At 44.4% G+C, this 22,932-nt stretch overlaps 1 protein-coding gene across 1 annotated transcript in view; it reads right to left on the minus strand.

Annotated features, from left to right (window-relative positions):
- Positions 1 to 6,086: 6,086 nt before the first annotated feature.
- The window catches only part of LOC139546213 (neuropilin-2-like), a 314,353-nt gene continuing 297,507 nt past the window's right edge, over positions 6,087 to 22,932 (minus strand). Inside the window, exons 17-18 of the mRNA XM_071354338.1 lie at positions 11,430 to 11,492; positions 6,087 to 10,141 (exon numbers count right to left, since the gene is read on the minus strand). Coding sequence (XP_071210439.1) covers positions 9,837 to 10,141; positions 11,430 to 11,492 — 368 coding nt within the window. The 3' untranslated portion in view covers positions 6,087 to 9,836. The remainder of the gene's footprint in view (positions 10,142 to 11,429; positions 11,493 to 22,932) is intronic.

The raw sequence follows: 22,932 nt of genomic DNA on the forward strand, positions 1-22,932 counted from the left end.
TAATAGAGGACCCCTCCCTCTGTCTCCTAAACTAAGGTACTGGTTAATAGAGGACCCCTCCTCCCTCTGTCTCCTAAACTAAGGTACTGGTTAATAGAGGACCCCTCCCTCTGTCTCCTAAACTAAGGTACTGGTTAATAGAGGACCCCTCCTCCCTCTGCCTCCTAAACTAAGGTACTGGTTAATAGAGGACCCCTCCCCCCTCTGTCTCCTAAACTAAGGTACTGGTTAATAGAGGACCCCACCTCCCTCTATCTCCTAAACTAAGGTACTGGTTAATAGAGGACCCCTCCTCCCTCTGTCTCCTAAACTAAGGTACTGGTTAATAGAGGACCCCTCCCCCCTCTGTCTCCTAAACTAAGGTACTGGTTAATAGAGGACCCCTCCCCCCTCTGTCTCCTAAACTAAGGTACTGGCTAATAGAGGACCCCTCCCCCCTCTGCCTCCTAAACTAAGGTACTGGTTAACAGAGGACCCCTCCTCCCTCTGTCTCCTAAACAAAGGTACTGGTTAATAGAGGACCCCTCCCCCCTCTGTCTCCTAAACTAAGGTACTGGATAATAGAGGACCCCTCCCCCCTCTGTCTCCTAAACTAAGGTACTGGTTAATAGAGGACCCCTCCTCCCTCTGTCTCCTAAACTAAGGTACTGGTTAATAGAGGACCCCTCCTCCCTCTGTCTCCTAAACTAAGGTACTGGTTAATAGAGGACCCCTCCTCCCTCTGTCTCCTAAACTAAGGTACTGGTTAATAGAGGACCCCTCCTCCCTCTGCCTCCTAAACTAAGGTACTGGCTAATAGAGGACCCCTCCTCCCTCTGTCTCCTAAACTAAGGTACTGGATAATAGAGGACCCCTCCCCCCTCTGTCTCCTAAACTAAGGTACTGGATAATAGAGGACCCCTCCCCCCTCTGTCTCCTAAACTAAGGTACTGGCTAATAGAGGACCCCTCCTCCCTCTGTCTCCTAAACTAAGGTACTGGTTAATAGAGGACCCCTCCCCCCTCTGTCTCCTAAACTAAGGTACTGGATAATAGAGGACCCCTCCCCCCTCTGTCTCCTAAACTAAGGTACTGGCTAATAGAGGACCCCTCCTCCCTCTGTCTCCTAAACTAAGGTACTGGTTAATAGAGGACCCCTCCCCCCTCTGTCTCCTAAACTAAGGTACTGGATAATAGAGGACCCCTCCTCCCTCTGTCTCCTAAACTAAGGTACTGGTTAATAGAGGACCCCTCCCCCCTCTGCCTCCTAAACTAAGGTACTGGTTAATAGAGGACCCCTCCCCCCTCTGCCTCCTAAACTAAGGTACTGGTTAATAGAGGACCCCTCCTCCCTCTGTCTCCTAAACTAAGGTACTGGCTATTGGGGACCCCTCCTCCCTCTGTCTCCTAAACTAAGGTACTGGTTAATAGAGGACCCCTCCTCCCTCTGTCTCCTAAACTAAGGTACTGGTTAATAGAGGACCCCTCCCTCTGTCTCCTAAACTAAGGTACTGGTTAATAGAGGACCCCTCCTCCCTCTGCCTCCTAAACTAAGGTACTGGTTAATAGAGGACCCCTCCCCCCTCTGTCTCCTAAACTAAGGTACTGGTTAATAGAGGACCCCACCTCCCTCTGTCTCCTAAACTAAGGTACTGGTTAATAGAGGACCCCTCCTCCCTCTGTCTCCTAAACTAAGGTACTGGTTAATAGAGGACCCCTCCCCCCTCTGTCTCCTAAACTAAGGTACTGGTTAATAGAGGACCCCTCCCCCCTCTGTCTCCTAAACTAAGGTACTGGCTAATAGAGGACCCCTCCCCCCTCTGCCTCCTAAACTAAGGTACTGGTTAATAGAGGACCCCTCCTCCCTCTGTCTCCTAAACTAAGGTACTGGTTTTAATAGAGGACCCCTCCCCCCTCTGTCTCCTAAACTAAGGTACTGGATAATAGAGGACCCCTCCCCACTCTGTCTCCTAAACTAAGGTACTGGTTAATAGAGGACCCCTCCTCCCTCTGTCTCCTAAACTAAGGTACTGGTTAATAGAGGACCCCTCCTCCCTCTGTCTCCTAAACTAAGGTACTGGTTAATAGAGGACCCCTCCTCCCTCTGTCTCCTAAACTAAGGTACTGGTTAATAGAGGACCCCTCCTCCCTCTGCCTCCTAAACTAAGGTACTGGCTAATAGAGGACCCCTCCTCCCTCTGTCTCCTAAACTAAGGTACTGGATAATAGAGGACCCCTCCCCCCTCTGTCTCCTAAACTAAGGTACTGGATATTAGAGGACCCCTCCCCCCTCTGTCTCCTAAACTAAGGTACTGGCTAATAGAGGACCCCTCCTCCCTCTGTCTCCTAAACTAAGGTACTGGTTAATAGAGGACCCCTCCCCCCTCTGTCTCCTAAACTAAGGTACTGGATAATAGAGGACCCCTCCCCCCTCTGTCTCCTAAACTAAGGTACTGGCTAATAGAGGACCCCTCCTCCCTCTGTCTCCTAAACTAAGGTACTGGGTAATAGAGGACCCCTCCCCCCTCTGTCTCCTAAACTAAGGTACTGGATAATAGAGGACCCCTCCTCCCTCTGTCTCCTAAACTAAGGTACTGGTTAATAGAGGACCCCTCCCCCCTCTGCCTCCTAAACTAAGGTACTGGTTAATAGAGGACCCCTCCCCCCTCTGCCTCCTAAACTAAGGTACTGGTTAATAGAGGACCCCTCCTCCCTCTGTCTCCTAAACTAAGGTACTGGCTATTGGGGACCCCTCCTCCCTCTGTCTCCTAAACTAAGGTACTGGTTAATAGAGGACCCCTCCCCCCTCTGCCTCCTAAACTAAGGTACTGGTTAATAGAGGACCCCTCCCCCCTCTGCCTCCTAAACTAAGGTACTGGTTAATAGAGGACCCCTCCTCCCTCTGTCTCCTAAACTAAGGTACTGGCTATTGGGGACCCCTCCCCCCTCTGCCTCCTAAACTAAGGTACTGGTTAATAGAGGACCCCTCCTCCCTCTGTCTCCTAAACTAAGGTACTGGTTAATAGAGGACCCCTCCTGCCTCTGTCTCCTAAACTAAGGTACTGGTTAATAGAGGACCCCTCCTCCCTCTGCCTCCTAAACTAAGGTACTGGTTAATAGAGGACCCCTCCTCCCTCTGTCTCCTAAACTAAGGTACTGGTTAATAGAGGACCCCTCCCCCCTCTGTCTCCTAAACTAAGGTACTGGTTAATAGAGGACCCCTCCTCCCTCTGTCTCCTAAACTAAGGTACTGGTTAATAGAGGACCCCTCCCTCTGTCTCCTAAACTAAGGTACTGGTTAATAGAGGACCCCTCCTCCCTCTGCCTCCTAAACTAAGGTACTGGTTAATAGAGGACCCCTCCCCCCTCTGTCTCCTAAACTAAGGTACTGGTTAATAGAGGACCCCACCTCCCTCTGTCTCCTAAACTAAGGTACTGGTTAATAGAGGACCCCTCCTCCCTCTGTCTCCTAAACTAAGGTACTGGTTAATAGAGGACCCCTCCTCCCTCTGTCTCCTAAACTAAGGTACTGGTTAATAGAGGACCCCTCCCCCCTCTTCCTCCTAAACTAAGGTACTGGTTAATAGAGGACCCCTCCTCCCTCTGTGTCCTAAACTAAGGTACTGGTTAATAGTGTGTGTGTGTGTGTGTGTGTGTGTGTGTGTGTGTGTGTGTGTGTGTGTGTGTGTGTGTGTGTGTGTGTGTGTGTGTGTGTGTGTGTGTGTGTGTGTGTGTGTGTGTGGCTGTGTGTGTGGCTGTGTGTGTGTGTGTGTGTGTGTGTGTGTGTGTGTGTGTGTGTGTGTGTGTGTGTGTGTGTGTGTGTGTGTGTGTGTGTGTGTGTGTGTGTGTGTGTGTGTGTGTGTGTGTGTGTGTGTGTGTGTGTGTGTGTGTGTGTTACACACTTCAGGAGTGCAGCCATAACGACAAACATGTTATTCAGCCTTTATTAAATAATAACATTAAAATCATGTTTCTGTACAAAGTCTACAAACAGTAATCTGTCTAGTTAACACAGCCACAAAGTCATAATTATTGATATTACAACAAATTATCTGTTTCAAATCTTTTTTTAAACCTTAACCACACTGACAACCTCATACCCAACTTTAACCTTAAATTAATAATTTTTGCGATATAGCCAATTTTGCCTTTGTGGCTGTGGTAACTAGTGACAACCATGTGGTTGGTTTGAGAGAGTGGTTCTCTCCCACAGACAGGAGAGGTGATACTGTGGCCCAGTCCCAAACCCTATTCCCTATATAGTACACTACTATAGACCAGAGCCCTATTCCCTATATAGTGCACTACTTTAGACCAGAACCCTATTCCCTATATAGTGCACTACTTTAGACCAGAACCCTATTCCCTATATAGTGCACTACTTTAGACCAGAACCCTATTCCCTATATAGTGCACTACTTGTGACCTGAGCCTGATAGTGTGCTACATAGGGAATATGGTGCCATTAGGGCCACAGACTATCTCAGCTCTCAGTTCAATCAGACCTAGAGAGAGAGAGGCACTTGGAGAAGAGTCAGAGTTCACCACCTCTACCGCTTCATCCCTCCCTCCCCCATTTCCATCCAGTCATCCCTCCCCAATTTCCATCCAGTCATCCCTCCCCCTTTCCATCCAGTCATCCCTCCATCCCCCTTTCCATCCAGTCATCCCTCCCCCCTTTCCATCCAGTCACCCCCCCCCTTTCCATCCAGTCATCCCTCCCCCCTTTCCATCCAGTCATCCCCCCCCTTTCCATCCAGTCATCCCTCCCCCTGTCCATCCAGTCATCCCTCCCCCTTTCCATCCAGTCATCCCTCCCTCCCCCCTTTCCATCCAGTCATCCCTCCCCCTTTCCATCCAGTCATCCCTCCCTCCCCCCTGTCCATCCAGTCATCCCTCCCCCTTTCCATCCAGTCATCCCTCCCCTCTTTCCATCCAGTCATCCCTCCCCCTTTCCATCCAGTCATCCCTCCCTCCCCCCTTTCCATCCAGTCATCCCTCCCCCTGTGCATCCAGTCATCCCTCCCCCTTTCCATCCAGTCATCCCTCCCCCTTTCCATCCAGTCATCCCTCCCTCCCCCCTTTCCATCCAGTCATCCCTCCCCCTTTCCATCCAGTCATCCCTCCCCCTGTGCATCCAGTCATCCCTCCCCCTTTCCATCCAGTCATCCCTCCCCCTTTCCATCCAGTCATCCCTCCCTCCCCCTGTCCATCCAGTCATCCCTCCCCTCTTTCCATCCAGTCATCCCTCCCCCTTTCCATCCAGTCATCCCTCCCTCCCCCCTTTCCATCCAGTCATCCCTCCATCCCCCTTTCCATCCAGTCATCCCTCCCCCTTTCCATCCAGTCATCCCTCCCCCTGTCCATCCAGTCATCCCTCCCCCCTTTCCATCCAGTCATCCCTCCCTCCCCCCTGTCCATCCAGTCATCCCTCCCCCCTGTCCATCCAGTCATCCCTCCATCCCCCTTTCCATCCAGTCATCCCTCCCCCTTTCCATCCAGTCATCCCTCCCCCTGTCCATCCAGTCATCCCTCCCCCTTTCCATCCAGTCATCCCTCCCCCTTTCCATCCAGTCATCCCTCCCTCCCCCCTTTCCATCCAGTCATCCCTCCCCCTTTCCATCCAGTCATCCCTCCCCCTTTCCATCCAGTCATCCCTCCCCCTTTCCATCCAGTCATCCCTCCCCCTTTCCATCCAGTCATCCCTCCCTCCCCCTGTCCATCCAGTCATCCCTCCCCCCTTTCCTTCCAGTCATCCCCCCCTTTCCATCCAGTCATCCCTCCCCCTGTCCATCCAGTCATCCCTCCCCCTTTCCATCCAGTCATCCCTCCCCCTTTCCATCCAGTCATCCCTCCCTCCCCCCTTTCCATCCAGTCATCCCTCCCTCCCCCTTTCCATCCAGTCATCCCTCCCTCCCCCTTTCCATCCAGTCATCCCTCCCCCCTTTCCATCCAGTCATCCTTCCATCCCCCTTTCCATCCAGTCATCCCTCCCCCTTTCCATCCAGTCATCCCTCCATCCCCCTTTCCAGACTGAGATATGGAGGAGGACAGATCTACAGTTCTCTCTCTCTCTCTCTCTTTTCTCTTTTGTACTCACTCACTCTCTTTTCGTTTTGCTTCAAGCCAAACCAATTCTAAAACTCAACTCAGATTGACTTCAAAACACAACAATCTGTCTCAGGTTCTAGTTAACCTTTTTCATGGAACATAAAACAGAACATTTGGACGAACCAAAGAAAAGCAGAAGGTAGAAAGTAGCATGAGGCCTATTCTTCCAAGACCCAAGTGGTTGGTACTGTCTCTCTACTCCAGGATAGATGTTAGCTTATCTGTACATGTCTCTCCTCCAAGAACACTTAGCGAAAGGCTTGATTGTGTGTCCAAGAAAGTGGATTGGCTTTTTGTCCATCTCCTATAGTCCTTCTTCCTTTGTTTTTCGTTTGAGCTCTTTCTTCTCCGGGGATGGAGGGATGGAGTTAAAGGAGTCTGGAAAGAGGAGAAAGAAGAGAAGAGAGGAGAAGATTCTCTCCATTCGTTTTGTCTTCATGATCCATGTGAACTATATCTCTCTGTCTCTCTGTCTCCCTCCTCTCTCTGTCTCCCTCCTCTCTCTGTCTCCCTCATCTCTCTGTCTCCCTCCTCTCTCTGTGAACTATATCTCTGTCTCCCTCCTCTCTTTCTCCCCCTCTCTCCCCCTCTCTCTGTCTCCCTCCTCTCTCTGTCTCCCTCCTCTCTCTGTCTCCCTCATCTCTCTGTCTCCCTCCTCTCTCTGTGAACTATATCTCTGTCTCCCTCCTCTCTTTCTCCCCCTCTCTCCCCCTCTCTCTGTCTCCCTCCTCTCTCTGTCTCCCCCTCTCTCTGTCTCCCTCCTCTCTCTGTCTCCGCCTCTCTGTCTCCCTCCTCTCTCTGTCTCCCCCTCTCTCTGTCTCCCTCCTCTCTCTGTCTCCCCCTTCTCTCTGTCTCCCCCCTCTCTCTGTCTCCCACTCTCTCTGTGAACTATATCTCTGTCTCCCTCCTCTCTCTGTCTCCCATCCTCTCTCTGTGAACTATATCTCTGTCTCCCTCCTCTCTCTGTCTCCCTCCTCTCTCTGTGAACTATATCTCTGTCTCCCTCCTCTCTCTGTCTCCCATCCTCTCTCTGTGAACTACATCTCTCTGTCTCCCTCCTCTCTGTCTCCTCCTCTCTCTGTCTCCCCCTCTCTCTGTCTCCCCCTCTCTCTGTCTCCCTCCTCTCTCTGTCTCCCTCCTCTCTCTGTGAACTATATCTCTGTCTCCCCCTCTCTCTGTCTCCCTCCTCTCTCTGTCTCCCTCCTCTCTCTGTGAACTATATCTCTGTCTCCCTCCTCTCTCTGTCTCCCCCTCTCTCTGTCTCCCATCCTCTCTCTGTGAACTACATCTCTCTGTCTATCTCCTCTCTCTCTGCAATCCATAGGTTGCACAATAACAATCATGTTTCACACAGCGTCACACCATGTGATATAGATCATCGGACAGTCAGAAATCAAAATACCAAAAAAAAGACGATCCTAATACTTCTTCTTGAGGACGCAACTTAACGACCATTATGTGTCATGAGATAAAACGGTCCTTCTTCCTTCACCGTTGTCTTCTTCTATTACAGACAGGAAACAGCCTGCAATAACAACACATCAAACACCGTAACAGACAAGCTGAACTGAACGGGGTTGTTGACTGTTGACACTAAATTAATGTCTAAAAATGGCACGAGAACGAGATGTCTATAGGGGCGATAAAACTGAAGCTGATCCTAATAAGATCCTAAAACTGAACCTAAAAACTGTCCACGATAGTCTATGACACTGTTTTCACATAATGCAGGCCGGGAGCTGTCTGACAAGCTAGAATCAACATTCTAAAAACTCCCTGCCAAAAAGTCAACTCATTATCTAACTTCCATCATAACCAAAAACAAAATATTCTCTTAATTCTTTACAAATCTAGTTTCATTTTATGTTGAATCTTTTTTGGGGATAGGCATTAGATTGATATGTTTTGATATCGTTCAGCTCGTTCAGCTCGTTCAGCTCGTTCAGCTAACCCTCCCACTGAATGGTCCACTGGCAGCAGAACAGCTCTGAGAGAAAGGTCTGGTCTTAGACTGGGAGTAGGAGACTGGGAGTAGGAGTTGGGGTCCAAGCCCAGACTGGGAGTAGGAGTTAGGGCCCAAGTCCAGAATGAGAGTAGGAGTTCGGGTCCAAGCCCAGACTGGGAGTAGGAGTTCGGGTCCAAGCCCAGACTGAGAGTAGGAGTTAGGGTCCAAGCCCAGCCTGACAGTAGGAGTTTGGGTCCAAGCCCAGACTGACAGTAGGAGTTCAGGCCCAAGCCCAGACTGACAGTAGGAGTTTGGGTCCAAGCCCAGACTGACAGTAGGAGTTTGGGTCCAAGCCCAGACTGACAGTAGGAGTTCAGGTTCAAGCCCAGACTGACAGAAGGAGTTAGAGTCCAAGCTCAGACTGACAGTAGGAGTTCAGGTCCAAGCCCAGACTGACAGGAGGAGTTCAGGTCCAAGCCCAGACTGACAGAAGGAGTTCAGGTCCAAGCCCAGACTGACAGTAGGAGTTCGAGTCCAAGCCCAGACTGACAGTAGGAGTTCAGGTCCAAGCCCAGACTGACAGTAGGAGTTCAGGTCCAAGCCCAGACTGACAGAAGGAGTTAGAGTCCAAGCCCAGACTGACAGAAGGAGTTCAGGGCCAAGCCCAGACTGACAGTAAGTGTTCAGGTCCAAGCCCAGACTGACAGTAAGTGTTCAGGGCCAAGCCCAGACTGACAGTAAGTGTTCAGGTCCAAGCCCAGACTGACAGTAATTGTTCAGGTCCATCCCAGACTGACAGTAAGTGTTCAGGTCCAAGCCCAGACTGACAGTAATTGTTCAGGTCCATCCCAGACTGACAGTAAGTGTTCAGGGCTAAGCCCAGACTGACAGTACGTGTTCAGGTCCAAGCCCAGATTGACAGAAGGAGTTCAGGTCCAAGCCCAGACTGACAGTAAGTGTTCAGGTCCAAGCCCAGACTGACAGTAAGTGTTCAGGGCCAAGCCCAGACTGACAGAAGGAGTTCAGGTCCAAGCCCAGACTGACAGAAGGAGTTCAGGTCCAAGCCCAGACTGACAGTAAGTGTTCAGGTCCAAGCCCAGACTGACAGTAGGAGTTCAGGTCCAAGCCCAGACTGACAGTAGGAGTTCAGGTCCAAGCCCAGACTGACAGGAGGAGTTCAGGTCCAAGCCCAGACTGACAGGAGGAGTTCAGGTCCATCCCAGACTGACAGTAAGTGTTCAGGTCCAAGCCCAGACTGACAGTAATTGTTCAGGTCCATCCCAGACTGACAGTAAGTGTTCAGGGCTAAGCCCAGACTGACAGTAAGTGTTCAGGTCCAAGCCCAGATTGACAGAAGGAGTTCAGGTCCAAGCCCAGACTGACAGTAAGTGTTCAGGTCCAAGCCCAGACTGACAGTAAGTGTTCAGGTCCAAGCCCAGACTGACAGTAGGAGTTCAGGTCCAAGCCCAGACTGACAGTAGGAGTTCAGGTCCAAGCCCAGACTGACAGGAGGAGTTCAGGTCCAAGCCCAGACTGACAGGAGGAGTTCAGGTCCAAGCCCAGACCACTGTGGTCCACTGGCCTGTACGTGCGGCATCATGGCAGGTAAAGGTGGTTCATTCCCAAGTTTTGATTGATCAGGGCGTCTCCTGCAGGCAGAGAAGAGACGGCCGAGGGGGGGAAAGGGTATAGCGGGTGTATCTGTATGTATGTCGGTGTCATCAAGCATTAAAAGCACAGGTCTTTGGGTTGGAACAGCCCAAGGGCTTGAAGGACTAGGCCTCCCGGTGGGGGAAAGCGTCCTAGGCCTCGGAGCAGCAGCGTTGCTGGTTGATCTTCACCTTGTGTTTGATCCCGTCGTACAGCTCAAAGTTGTAGTTCTCCAGTGTGGTGGAGCTCCGTGACGACAGGCCGCTGTAGAAGCAGGTGCAGTAGAGCAGCAAGCCGCCACACACCGCCCCCAGCAGTACGCCCAGGGAAGACATGACGATGATGGTGACCAGGATAGGATCCAGGGTGTACAGCCACGAGTTGTCCTTCTCAGAGACACGTGTCACGGGAGGGTCCATGGACGGGCCAGGGGTACTCCACTCTGGGAACGGGAACCCTGAAGATAGGAGACAACATCAGAATGACCCTTTGACACCTAGGCTGTTCATATGAAAAGTACTGTCCTGTACAGGAAACCCAAGAACAGTTCAAATGAAAAGTACTGTACTGTACAGGGAACCCAATGACAGTTCATATGTAGCATGTATTCTGTACAGGTGAGTACAAGGACTGTTCATATGTAGCATGTATACTGTACAGGTGACCCAGTTCATATGTAGCATGTATTCTGTACAGGTGACCCAGTTCATATGTAGCATGTATACTGTACAGGGAACCCAAGGACTGTTCATATGTAGCATCTATACTGTACAGGTGACCCAGTTCATATGTAGCATGTATACTGTACAGGTGAGTACAATGTAGTTTTGCCCACAATTACTTTATTTGTATTGTTTTATTTAACATTTATATAATTCAATGAAGAACAGATTGTCAATTGAAAAGACTAACTGTCATAACTTTGCTTTCCCACTTAATTCTGTCAAGAATAGTGTTAAAGGTCCTGAACATTACTTCCTCTCTCACGGCTAACTACCAGGAAGTTTGATACATTGCTGAGTGGGCGGGGAGCTAATATTCATGAGCTCGCCTTGACTGACAGCTCTTTGAAACGACTACGTCAAGTAACTTGGATGCAGTGTTGCAGTACAATCATCTCAAACTGATAGATGAATAGGGTCAACTTTTAATTATATTTGCGGACACCCTACAGTATACTCATATACTCATATACCTACAGTACAGTCAAACGTTGCACCAGCGTAGAGTGGGTTTTACTGCTAACCTTACGAAGCATTACACGGGCTTTCTCCTACCTATCTTTCCCGCTTTGGTCCTGCCGTACATACCTACACGTACGCTACGGTCACGAGGACGCAGGGCCTCCTCCTTAAACACAACAGCAACTGTCTGCTACTTCACATAATCAGATCGTCTTCGCCGCAAGACTTTTAGTGTCTTACCACCCATCTCCCGGGTGGCGCAGTGGTCTAGGGCACTGCATCGCAGTGCTAGCTGCGCCACCAGAGTCTCTGGGTTCGCGCCCAGGCTGGGCTGGGTTCGCGCCCAGGCTCTGTCGCAGCCGGCCGCAACCGGGAGATCCGTGGGGCGACGCACAATTGGCATAGCATCGTCCGGGTTAGGGAGGGTTTGGCCGGTAGGGAGGGTTTGGCCGGTAGGGATATCCTTGTCTCAGTATGTAAAATGTAATAAAATGTATGCACTCTACTGTAAGTCGCTCTGGATAAGAGCGTCTGCTAAATGACTAAAATGTAAAATGTTACCTCCGTTCATACGTTCCCTGCCGTTGAAAAGGGGTTCATTTCCAAAGTCAATAGGTCTCCAATCTGAAGGAAAGAAACAGGTTGAAACAGGTTGATGTGAGAAAAGGGACCAGACTTTGTACTGGTAGTTAGTTAACCAGTTAGTATTAACCAATAGTTAATACGACTACAAATGGATGAAGCAACACGGACGGCGTGACAAAATGACGGCGTCTTCTAGATGCTTCTCGTGTAAGTTGGTAACGTGACTATTCATTCACATGGGGGCCAAGAACATAACTCAACATGGTTTGACATCAAGAAATATACAGTAGCTTTCGTTATGTGTTTGACTATCTGAAACATGATTTTTTATAATAACCAAACCAGAGCAGATAATACTTTAGGAGGACAATTATTTTTAGAAAAATATCCCTTTTATTAGCATATTCCAATACCACAATATAATATTTACAATAATAATAATAATAATAATAATAAATAATAATTATAATATTTACAAGACCGTGAAATTCAACAGATATATTCCTTATGTCTTAGAAAGAGGCTGTGGTGCAGCCTGGGTAATGCAGTTAAACAGTTAAAAGGACACGCAGTCAAGTCAAGGCCTTACATTCACAAAGAAGACTTAGTAACAAAAGGCTGCGTCTGAAATGGCACCCTATTCTCTGGTAGTAGTGTTACTGTTTAAATGGCACCCTATTCTCTGGTAGTAGTGTTACTGTTTAAATGGCACCCTATTCTCTGGTAGTAGTGTTACTGTTTAAATGGCACCCTATTCTCTGGTAGTAGTGTTACTGTTTAAATGGCACCCTATTCTCTGGTAGTAGTGTTACTGTTTAAATGGCACCCTATTCTCTGGTAGTAGTGTTACTGTTTAAATGGCACCCTATTCTCTGGTAGTAGTGTTACTGTTTAAATGGCACCCTATTCTCTGGTAGTAGTGTTACTGTTTAAATGGCACCCTATTCTCTGGTAGTAGTGTTACTGTTTAAATGGCACCCTATTCTCTGTAGTAGTGTTACTGTTTAAATGGCACCCTATTCTCTGGTAGTAGTGTTACTGTTTAAATGGCACCCTATTCTCTGGTAGTAGTGTTACTGTTTAAATGGCACCCTATTCTCTGGTAGTAGTGTTACTGTTTAAATGGCACCCTATTCTCTGGTAGTAGTGTTACTGTTTAAATGGCACCCTATTCTCTGGTAGTAGTGTTACTGTTTAAATGGCACCCTATTCTCTGGTAGTAGTGTTACTGTTTAAATGGCACCCTATTCTCTGTAGTAGTGTTACTGTTTAAATGGCACCCTATTCTCTGGTAGTAGTGTTACTGTTTAAATGGCACCCTATTCTCTGGTAGTAGTGTTACTGTTTAAATGGCACCCTATTCTCTGGTAGTAGTGTTACTGTTTAAATGGCACCCTATTCTCTGGTAGTAGTGTTACTGTTTAAATGGCACCCTATTCTCTGGTAGTAGTGTTACTGTTTAAATGGTACCCTATTCTCTGGTAGTAGTGTTACTGTTTAAATGGCACCCTATTCTCTGGTAGTAGTGTTACTGTTTAAATGGCACTCTATTCTCTGGTAGTAGTGTTACTGTTTAAATGGTACCCTATTCTCTGGTAGTAGTGTTACTGTTTAAATGGCACCCTATTCTCTGGTAGTAGTGTTACTGTTTAAATGGCACCCTATTCTCTGGTAGTAGTGTTACTGTTTAAATGGCACCCTATTCTCTGGTAGTAGTGTTACTGTTTAAATGGCACCCTATTCTCTGGTAGTAGTGTTACTGTTTAAATGGCACCCTATTCTCTATAGTAGTGTTACTGTTTAAATGGCACCCTATTCTCTGGTAGTAGTGTTACTGTTTAAATGGCACCCTATTCTCTGGTAGTAGTGTTACTGTTTAAATGGCACCCTATTCTCTGGTAGTAGTGTTACTGTTTAAATGGCACCCTATTCTCAGGTAGTAGTGTTACTGTTTAAATGGCACCCTATTCTCTGGTAGTAGTGTTACTGTTTAAATGGCACCCTATTCTCTGGTAGTAGTGTTACTGTTTAAATGGCACCCTATTCTCTGGTAGTAGTGTTACTGTTTAAATGGCACCCTATTCTCTGGTAGTAGTGTTACTGTTTAAATGGCACCCTATTCTCTGGTAGTAGTGTTACTGTTTAAATGGCACCCGATTCTCTGGTAGTAGTGTTACTGTTTAAATGGCACCCTATTCTCTGGTAGTAGTGTTACTGTTTAAATGGCACCCTATTCTCTGGTAGTAGTGTTACTGTTTAAATGGCACCCTATTCTCTGGTAGTAGTGTTACTGTTTAAATGGCACCCTATTCTCTGGTAGTAGTGTTACTGTTTAAATGGCACCCTATTCTCTGGTAGTAGTGTTACTGTTTAAATGGCACCCTATTCTCTGTAGTAGTGTTACTGTTTAAATGGCACCCTATTCTCTGGTAGTAGTGTTACTGTTTAAATGGCACCCTATTCTCTGGTAGTAGTGTTACTGTTTAAATGGCACCCTATTCTCTGTCGTAGTGTTACTGTTTAAATGGCACCCTATTCTCTGGTAGTAGTGTTACTGTTTAAATGGCACCCTATTCTCTGGTAGTAGTGTTACTGTTTAAATGGCACCCTATTCTCTGGTAGTAGTGTTACTGTTTAAATGGCACCCTATTCTCTGGTAGTAGTGTTACTGTTTAAATGGCACCCTATTCTCTGGTAGTAGTGTTACTGTTTAAATGGCACCCTATTCTCTGGTAGTAGTGTTACTGTTTAAATGGCACCCTATTCTCTGGTAGTAGCGTTACTGTTTAAATGGCACCCTATTCTCTGGTAGTAGTGTTACTGTTTAAATGGCACCCTATTCTCTGGTAGTAGTGTTACTGTTTAAATGGCACCCTATTCTCTGGTAGTAGTGTTACTGTTTAAATGGCACCCTATTCTCTGGTAGTAGTGTTACTGTTTAAATGGCACCCTATTCTCTGGTAGTAGTGTTACTGTTTAAATGGCACCCTATTCTCTGGTAGTAGTGTTACTGTTTAAATGGCACCCTTTTCTCTGGTAGTAGTGTTACTGTTTAAATGGCACCCTATTCTCTGGTAGTAGTGTTACTGTTTAAATGGCACCCTATTCTCTGGTAGTAGTGTTACTGTTTAAATGGCACCCTATTCTCTGGTAGTAGTGTTACTGTTTAAATGGCACCCTATTCTCTGGTAGTAGTGTTACTGTTTAAATGGCACCCTATTCTCTGGTAGTAGTGTTACTGTTTAAATGGCACCCTTTTCTCTGGTAGTAGTGTTACTGTTTAAATGGCACCCTATTCTCTGGTAGTAGTGTTACTGTTTAAATGGCACCCTATTCTCTGTAGTAGTGTTACTGTTTAAATGGCACCCTATTCTCTGGTAGTAGTGTTACTGTTTAAATGGCACCCTATTCTCTGGTAGTAGTGTTACTGTTTAAATGGCACCCTATTCTCTGGTAGTAGTGTTACTGTTTAAATGGCACCCTATTCTCTGGTAGTAGTGTTACTGTTTAAATGGCACCCTATTCTCTGTAGTAGTGTTACTGTTTAAATGGCACCCTATTCTCTGGTAGTAGTGTTACTGTTTAAATGGCACCCTATTCTCTGGTAGTAGTGTTACTGTTTAAATGGCACCCTATTCTCTGGTAGTAGTGTTACTGTTTAAATGGCACCCTATTCTCTGGTAGTAGTGTTACTGTTTAAATGGCACCCTATTCTCTGGTAGTAGTGTTACTGTTTAAATGGCACCCTATTCTCAGGTAGTAGTGTTACTGTTTAAATGGCACCCTATTCTCTGGTAGTAGTGTTACTGTTTAAATGGCACCCTATTCTCTGGTAGTAGTGTTACTGTTTAAATGGCACCCTATTCTCTGGTAGTAGTGTTACTGTTTAAATGGCACCCTATTCTCTGGTAGTAGTGTTACTGTTTAAATGGCACCCTATTCTCTGGTAGTAGTGTTACTGTTTAAATGGCACCCTATTCTCTGGTAGTAGTGTTACTGTTTAAATGGCACCCTATTCTCTGGTAGTAGTGTTACTGTTTAAATGGCACCCTATTCTCTGGTAGTAGTGTTACTGTTTAAATGGCATCCTACATACCAAACACACTTTACCAGTTTGCTTTTGATTCATCTTTGAATCTATGACATCCTTGAATCTTTCATTCATTAATTTTTTATTTTTTATAGATAAGAACAATGAGAAGGAAACAGAAACAGAGAAACATCAATGGACATAAAGTGTAGAATCTTCATCACTCAACGTCTATATCCTCTCCATGCTCAGCAGTAGGGCTTATTATATGGGTCCTAACATCTTATTATAGGGGTCCTATCCTCCTAACATCTTATTATAGGGGTCCTATCCTCCTAACATCTTATTATAGGGGTCCTAACATCCTAACATCTTATTATAGGGGTCCTAACATCCTAACATCTTATTATAGGGGTCCTAACCTCCTAACATCTTATTATAGGGGTCCTAACATCTTATTATAGGGGTCCTATCCTCCTAACATCTTATTATAGGGGTCCTAACCTCCTAACATCTTATTATAGGGGTCCTATCCTCCTAACATCTTATTATAGGGGTCCTAACCTCCTAACATCTTATTATAGGGGTCCTAACCTCCTAACATCTTATTATAGGGGTCCTAACATCCTAACATCTTATTATAGGGGTCCTAACCTCCTAACATCTTATTATGGGGGTCCTAACATCTTATTATAGGGGTCCTAACCTCCTAACATCTTATTATAGGGGTCCTAACCTCCTAACATCTTATTATAGGGGTCCTAACATCCTAACATCTTATTATAGGGGTCCTAACATCCTAACATCTTATTATAGGGGTCCTAACATCCTAACATCTTATTATAGGGGTCCTAACCTCCTAACATCTTATTATAGGGGTCCTAACCTCCTAACATCTTACTATAGGGGTCCTATCCTCCTAACATCTTATTATAGGGGTCCTAACATCCTAACATCTTATTATAGGGGTCCTAACCTCCTAACATCTTATTATAGGGGTCCTAACCTCCTAACATCTTATTATAGGGGTCCTAACATCTTATTATAGGGGTCCTAACCTCCTAACATCTTATTATAGGGGTCCTAACATCTTATTATAGGGGTCCTAACCTCCTAACATCTTATTATAGGGGTCCTAACCTCCTAACATCTTATTATATGGGTCCTAACATCTTATTATAGGGGTCCTATCCTCCTAACATCTTATTATAGGGGTCCTATCCTCCTAACATCTTATTATAGGGGTCCTAACATCCTAACATCTTATTATAGGGGTCCTAACCTCCTAACATCTTATTATAGGGGTCCTAACCTCCTAACATCTTATTATAGGGGTCCTAACATCTTATTATAGGGGTCCTAACATCCTAACATCTTATTATAGGGGTCCTATCCTCCTAACATCTTATTATAGGGGTCCTAACATCCTAACATCTTATTATAGGGGTCCTAACCTCCTAACATCTTATTATAGGGGTCCTAACCTCCTAACATCTTATTATAGGGGTCCTAACATCCTAACATCTTATTATAGGGGTCCTAACCTCCTAACATCTTATTATATGGGTCCTAACCTCCTAACATCTTATTATAGGGGTCCTAACCTCCTAACATCTTATTATAGGGGTCCTATCCTCCTAACATCTTATTATAGGGGTCCTAACATCTTATTATAGGGGTCCTAACCTCCTAACATCTTATTATATGGGTCCTAACCTCCTAACATCTTATTATAGGGGTCCTAACCTCCTAACATCTTATTATAGGGGCCCTAACCTCCTAACATCTTATTATAGGGGTCCTAACATCCTAACATCTTATTATAGGGGTCCTAACCTCCTAACATCTTATTATATGGGTCCTAACCTCCTAACATCTTATTATAGGGGTCCTATCCTCCTAACATCTTATTATAGGGGTCCTAACCTCCTAACATCTTATTATATGGGTCCTAACATCCTAACATCTTATTATAGGGGTCCTAACCTCCTAACATCTTATTATAGGGGTCCTAACCTCCTAACATCTTATTATAGGGGTCCTATCCTCCTAACATCTTATTATATGGGTCCTAACATCCTAACATCTTATTATAGGGGTCCTAACCTCCTAACATCTTATTATAGGGGTCCTAACATCTTATTATAGGGGTCCTAACATCCTAACATCTTATTATAGGGGTCCTATCCTCCTAACATCTTATTATAGGGGTCCTAACCTCCTAACATCTTATTATAGGGGTCCTAACCTCCTAACATCTTATTATAGGGGTCCTAACCTCCTAACATCTTATTATAGGGGTCCTATCCTCCTAACATCTTATTATAGGGGTCCTAACATCCTAATATCTTATTATAGGGGTCCTAACATCCTAACATCTTATTATAGGGGTCCTAACCTCCTAACATCTTATTATAGGGGTCCTAACATCCTAACATCTTATTATAGGGGTCATATCATCTTAACATCTTATTATAGGGGTCCTAACATCCTAACATCTTATTATAGGGGTCCTAACCTCCTAACATCTTATTATAGGGGTCCTAACCTCCTAATATCTTATTATAGGGGTCCTAACCTCCTAACATCTTATTATAGGGGTCCTAACCTCCTAACATCTTATTATAGGGGTCCTAACATCCTAACATCTTATTATAGGGGTCCTAACCTCCTAACATCTTATTATAGGGGTCCTAACCTCCTAACATCTTATTATAGGGGTCCTAACATCCTAACATCTTATTATAGGGGTCCTAACATCCTAACATCTTATTATAGGGGTCCTAACATCCTAACATCTTATTATAGGGGTCCTAACATCCTAACATCTTATTATAGGGGTCCTAACCTCCTAACATCTTATTATAGGGGTCCTAACATCTTATTATAGGGGTCCTAACATCCTAACATCTTATTATAGGGGTCCTAACATCTTATTATAGGGGTCCTAACATCCTAACATCTTATTATAGGGGTCCTATCCTCCTAACATCTTATTATAGGGGTCCTAACCTCCTAACATCTTATTATAGGGGTCCTAACATCCTAACATCTTATTATAGGGGTCCTATCCTCCTAACATCTTATTATAGGGGTCCTAACCTCCTAACATCTTATTATAGGGGTCCTAACATCCTAACATCTTATTATAGGGGTCCTAACCTCCTAACATCTTATTATAGGGGTCCTAACATCCTAACATCTTATTATAGGGGTCCTAACATCTTATTATAGGGGTCCTAACCTCCTAACATCTTATTATAGGGGTCCTAACATCCTAACATCTTATTATATGGGTCCTAACATCCTAACATCTTATTATATGGGTCCTAACATCCTAACATCTTATTATAGGGGTCCTAACATCCTAACATCTTATTATAGGGGTCCTAACCTCCTAACATCTTATTATAGGGGTCCTAACATCCTAACATCTTATTATAGGGGTCCTAACCTCCTAACATCTTATTATAGGGGTCCTAACATCCTAACATCTTATTATAGGGGTCCTAACCTCCTAACATCTTATTATAGGGGCCCTATCCTCCTAACATCTTATTATAGGGGTCCTAACCTCCTAACATCTTATTATAGGGGTCCTAACCTCCTAACATCTTATTATAGGGGTCCTAACCTCCTAACATCTTATTATAGGGGTCCTATCCTCCTAACATCTTATTATATGGGTCCTAACATCCTAACATCTTATTATAGGGGTCCTAACCTCCTAACATCTTATTATAGGGGTCCTAACATCTTATTATAGGGGTCCTAACATCCTAACATCTTATTATAGGGGTCCTATCCTCCTAACATCTTATTATAGGGGTCCTAACCTCCTAACATCTTATTATAGGGGTCCTAACCTCCTAACATCTTATTATAGGGGTCCTATCCTCCTAACATCTTATTATAGGGGTCCTAACCTCCTAACATCTTATTATAGGGGTCCTAACATCCTAACATCTTATTATAGGGGTCCTAACATCCTAACATCTTATTATAGGGGTCCTAACCTCCTAACATCTTATTATAGGGGTCCTAACATCTTATTATAGGGGTCCTAACCTCCTAACATCTTATTATAGGGGTCCTAACCTCCTAATATCTTATTATAGGGGTCCTAACATCCTAACATCTTATTATAGGGGTCCTAACATCCTAACATCTTATTATAGGGGTCCTAACCTCCTAACATCTTATTATAGGGGTCCTAACATCCTAACATCTTATTATAGGGGTCCTAACCTCCTAACATCTTATTATAGGGGTCCTAACCTCCTAACATCTTATTATAGGGGTCCTAACCTCCTAACATCTTATTATAGGGGTCCTAACATCCTAACATCTTATTATAGGGGTCCTAACCTCCTAACATCTTATTATAGGGGTCCTAACCTCCTAACATCTTATTATAGGGGTCCTAACATCCTAACATCTTATTATAGGGGTCCTAACATCCTAACATCTTATTATAGGGGTCCTAACCTCCTAACATCTTATTATATGGGTCCTAACCTCCTAACATCTTATTATAGGGGTCCTAACATCCTAACATCTTATTATAGGGGTCCTAACATCCTAACATCTTATTATAGGGGTCCTAACATCTTATTATAGGGGTCCTAACCTCCTAACATCTTATTATAGGGGTCCTAACATCTTATTATAGGGGTCCTAACATCCTAACATCTTATTATAGGGGTCCTAACACCTTAACATCTTATTATAGGGGTCCTAACATCCTAACATCTTATTATAGGGGTCCTAACCTCCTAACATCTTATTATAGGGGTCCTATCCTCCTAACATCTTATTATAGGGGTCCTAACACCTTAACATCTTATTATAGGGGTCCTAACATCCTAACATCTTATTATAGGGGTCCTAACATCCTAACATCTTATTATAGGGGTCCTAACACCTTAACATCTTATTATAGGGGTCCTAACATCCTAACATCTTATTATAGGGGTCCTAACATCCTAACATCTTATTATAGGGGTCCTAACATCCTAACATCTTATTATAGGGGTCCTAACACCTTAACATCTTATTATAGGGGTCCTAACATCCTAACATCTTATTATAGGGGTCCTAACATCCTAACATCTTATTATAGGGGTCCTAACCTCCTAACATCTTATTATAGGGGTCCTATCCTCCTAACATCTTATTATAGGGGTCCTAACCTCCTAACATCTTATTATAGGGGTCCTAACATCTTATTATAGGGGTCCTATCCTCCTAACATCTTATTATAGGGGTCCTAACCTCCTAACATCTTATTATAGGGGTCCTAACATCCTAACATCTTATTATAGGGGTCCTAACATCCTAACATCTTATTATAGGGGTCCTAACATCTTATTATAGGGGTCCTAACCTCCTAACATCTTATTATAGGGGTCCTAACCTCCTAACATCTTATTATAGGGGCCCTATCCTCCTAACATCTTATTATAGGGGTCCTAACATCCTAACATCTTATTATAGGGGTCCTAACATCCTAACATCTTATTATAGGGGTCCTAACCTCCTAACATCTTATTATAGGGGTCCTATCATCTTATTATAGGGGTCCTAACATCCTAACATCTTATTATAGGGGTCCTAACATCCTACCATCTTATTATAGGGGTCCTAACATCCTAACATCTTATTATAGGGGTCCTAACATCCTAACATCTTATTATAGGGGTCCTAACCTCCTAACATCTTATTATAGGGGTCCTAACCTCCTAACATCTTATTATAGGGGTCCTAACATCCTAACATCTTATTATAGGGGTCCTAACATCTTATTATAGGGGTCCTAACATCCTAACATCTTATTATAGGGGTCCTAATATCCTAACATCTTATTATAGGGGTCCTAACATCTTATTATAGGGGTCCTATCATCCTAACATCTTATTATAGGGGTCCTAATATCCTAACATCTTATTATAGGGGTCCTAACATCCTAACATCTTATTACAGGGGTCCTAATATCCTAACATCTTATTATAGGGGTCCTAATATCCTAACATCTTATTATAGGGGTCCTAACATCTTATTATAGGGGTCCTATCCTCCTAACATCTTATTATAGGGGTCCTAACCTCCTAACATCTTATTATAGGGGTCCTAACATCCTAACATCTTATTATAGGGGTCCTATCCTCCTAACATCTTATTATAGGGGTCCTAACATCTTATTATAGGGGTCCTATCCTCCTAACATCTTATTATAGGGGTCCTATCCTCCTAACATCTTATTATAGGGGTCCTAACCTCCTAACATCTTATTATAGGGGTCCTAACCTCCTAACATCTTATTATAGGGGTCCTATCCTCCTAACATCTTATTATAGGGGTCCTATCCTCCTAACATCTTATTATAGGGGTCCTAACATCCTAACATCTTATTATAGGGGTCCTAACATCCTAACATCTTATTATAGGGGTCCTAACATCCTAACATCTTATTATAGGGGTCCTAACCTCCTAATATCTTATTATAGGGGTCCTAACCTCCTAACATCTTATTATAGGGGTCCTAACATCCTAACATCTTATTATAGGGGTCCTAACCTCCTAACATCTTATTATAGGGGTCCTAATATCTTATTATAGGGGTCCTAACATCCTAACATCTTATTATAGGGGTCCTAACCTCCTAATATCTTATTATAGGGGTCCTAACCTCCTAACATCTTATTATAGGGGTCCTAACATCTTATTATAGGGGTCCTATCCTCCTAACATCTTATTATAGGGGTCCTAACATCCTAACATCTTATTATAGGGGTCCTATCCTCCTAACATCTTATTATAGGGGTCCTAACCTCCTAACATCTTATTATAGGGGTCCTAACATCCTAACATCTTATTATAGGGGTCCTAACATCCTAACATCTTATTATAGGGGTCCTAACCTCCTAACATCTTATTATAGGGGTCCTAACATCCTAACATCTTATTATAGGGGTCCTAACATCCTAACATCTTATTATCGGGGTCCTAACATCCTAACATCTTATTATAGGGGTCCTAACCTCCTAACATCTTATTATAGGGGTCCTAACATCCTAACATCTTATTATAGGGGTCCTAACCTCCTAACATCTTATTATATGGGTCCTAACATCTTATTATAGGGGTCCTAACCTCCTAACATCTTATTATAGGGGTCCTAACATCTTATTATAGGGGTCCTAACATCCTAACATCTTATTATAGGGGTCCTAACATCCTAACATCTTATTATAGGGGTCCTAACATCCTAACATCTTATTATAGGGGTCCTAACATCTTATTATAGGGGTCCTAACCTCCTAACATCTTATTATAGGGGTCCTAACCTCCTAACATCTTATTATAGGGGTCCTAACATCCTAACATCTTATTATAGGGGCCCTATCCTCCTAACATCTTATTATAGGGGTCCTAACATCTTATTATAGG

This window comes from Salvelinus alpinus, chromosome 20, assembly GCF_045679555.1.
Source record: "Salvelinus alpinus chromosome 20, SLU_Salpinus.1, whole genome shotgun sequence".
NCBI classification, from domain to species: Eukaryota; Metazoa; Chordata; class Actinopteri; order Salmoniformes; family Salmonidae; genus Salvelinus; species Salvelinus alpinus.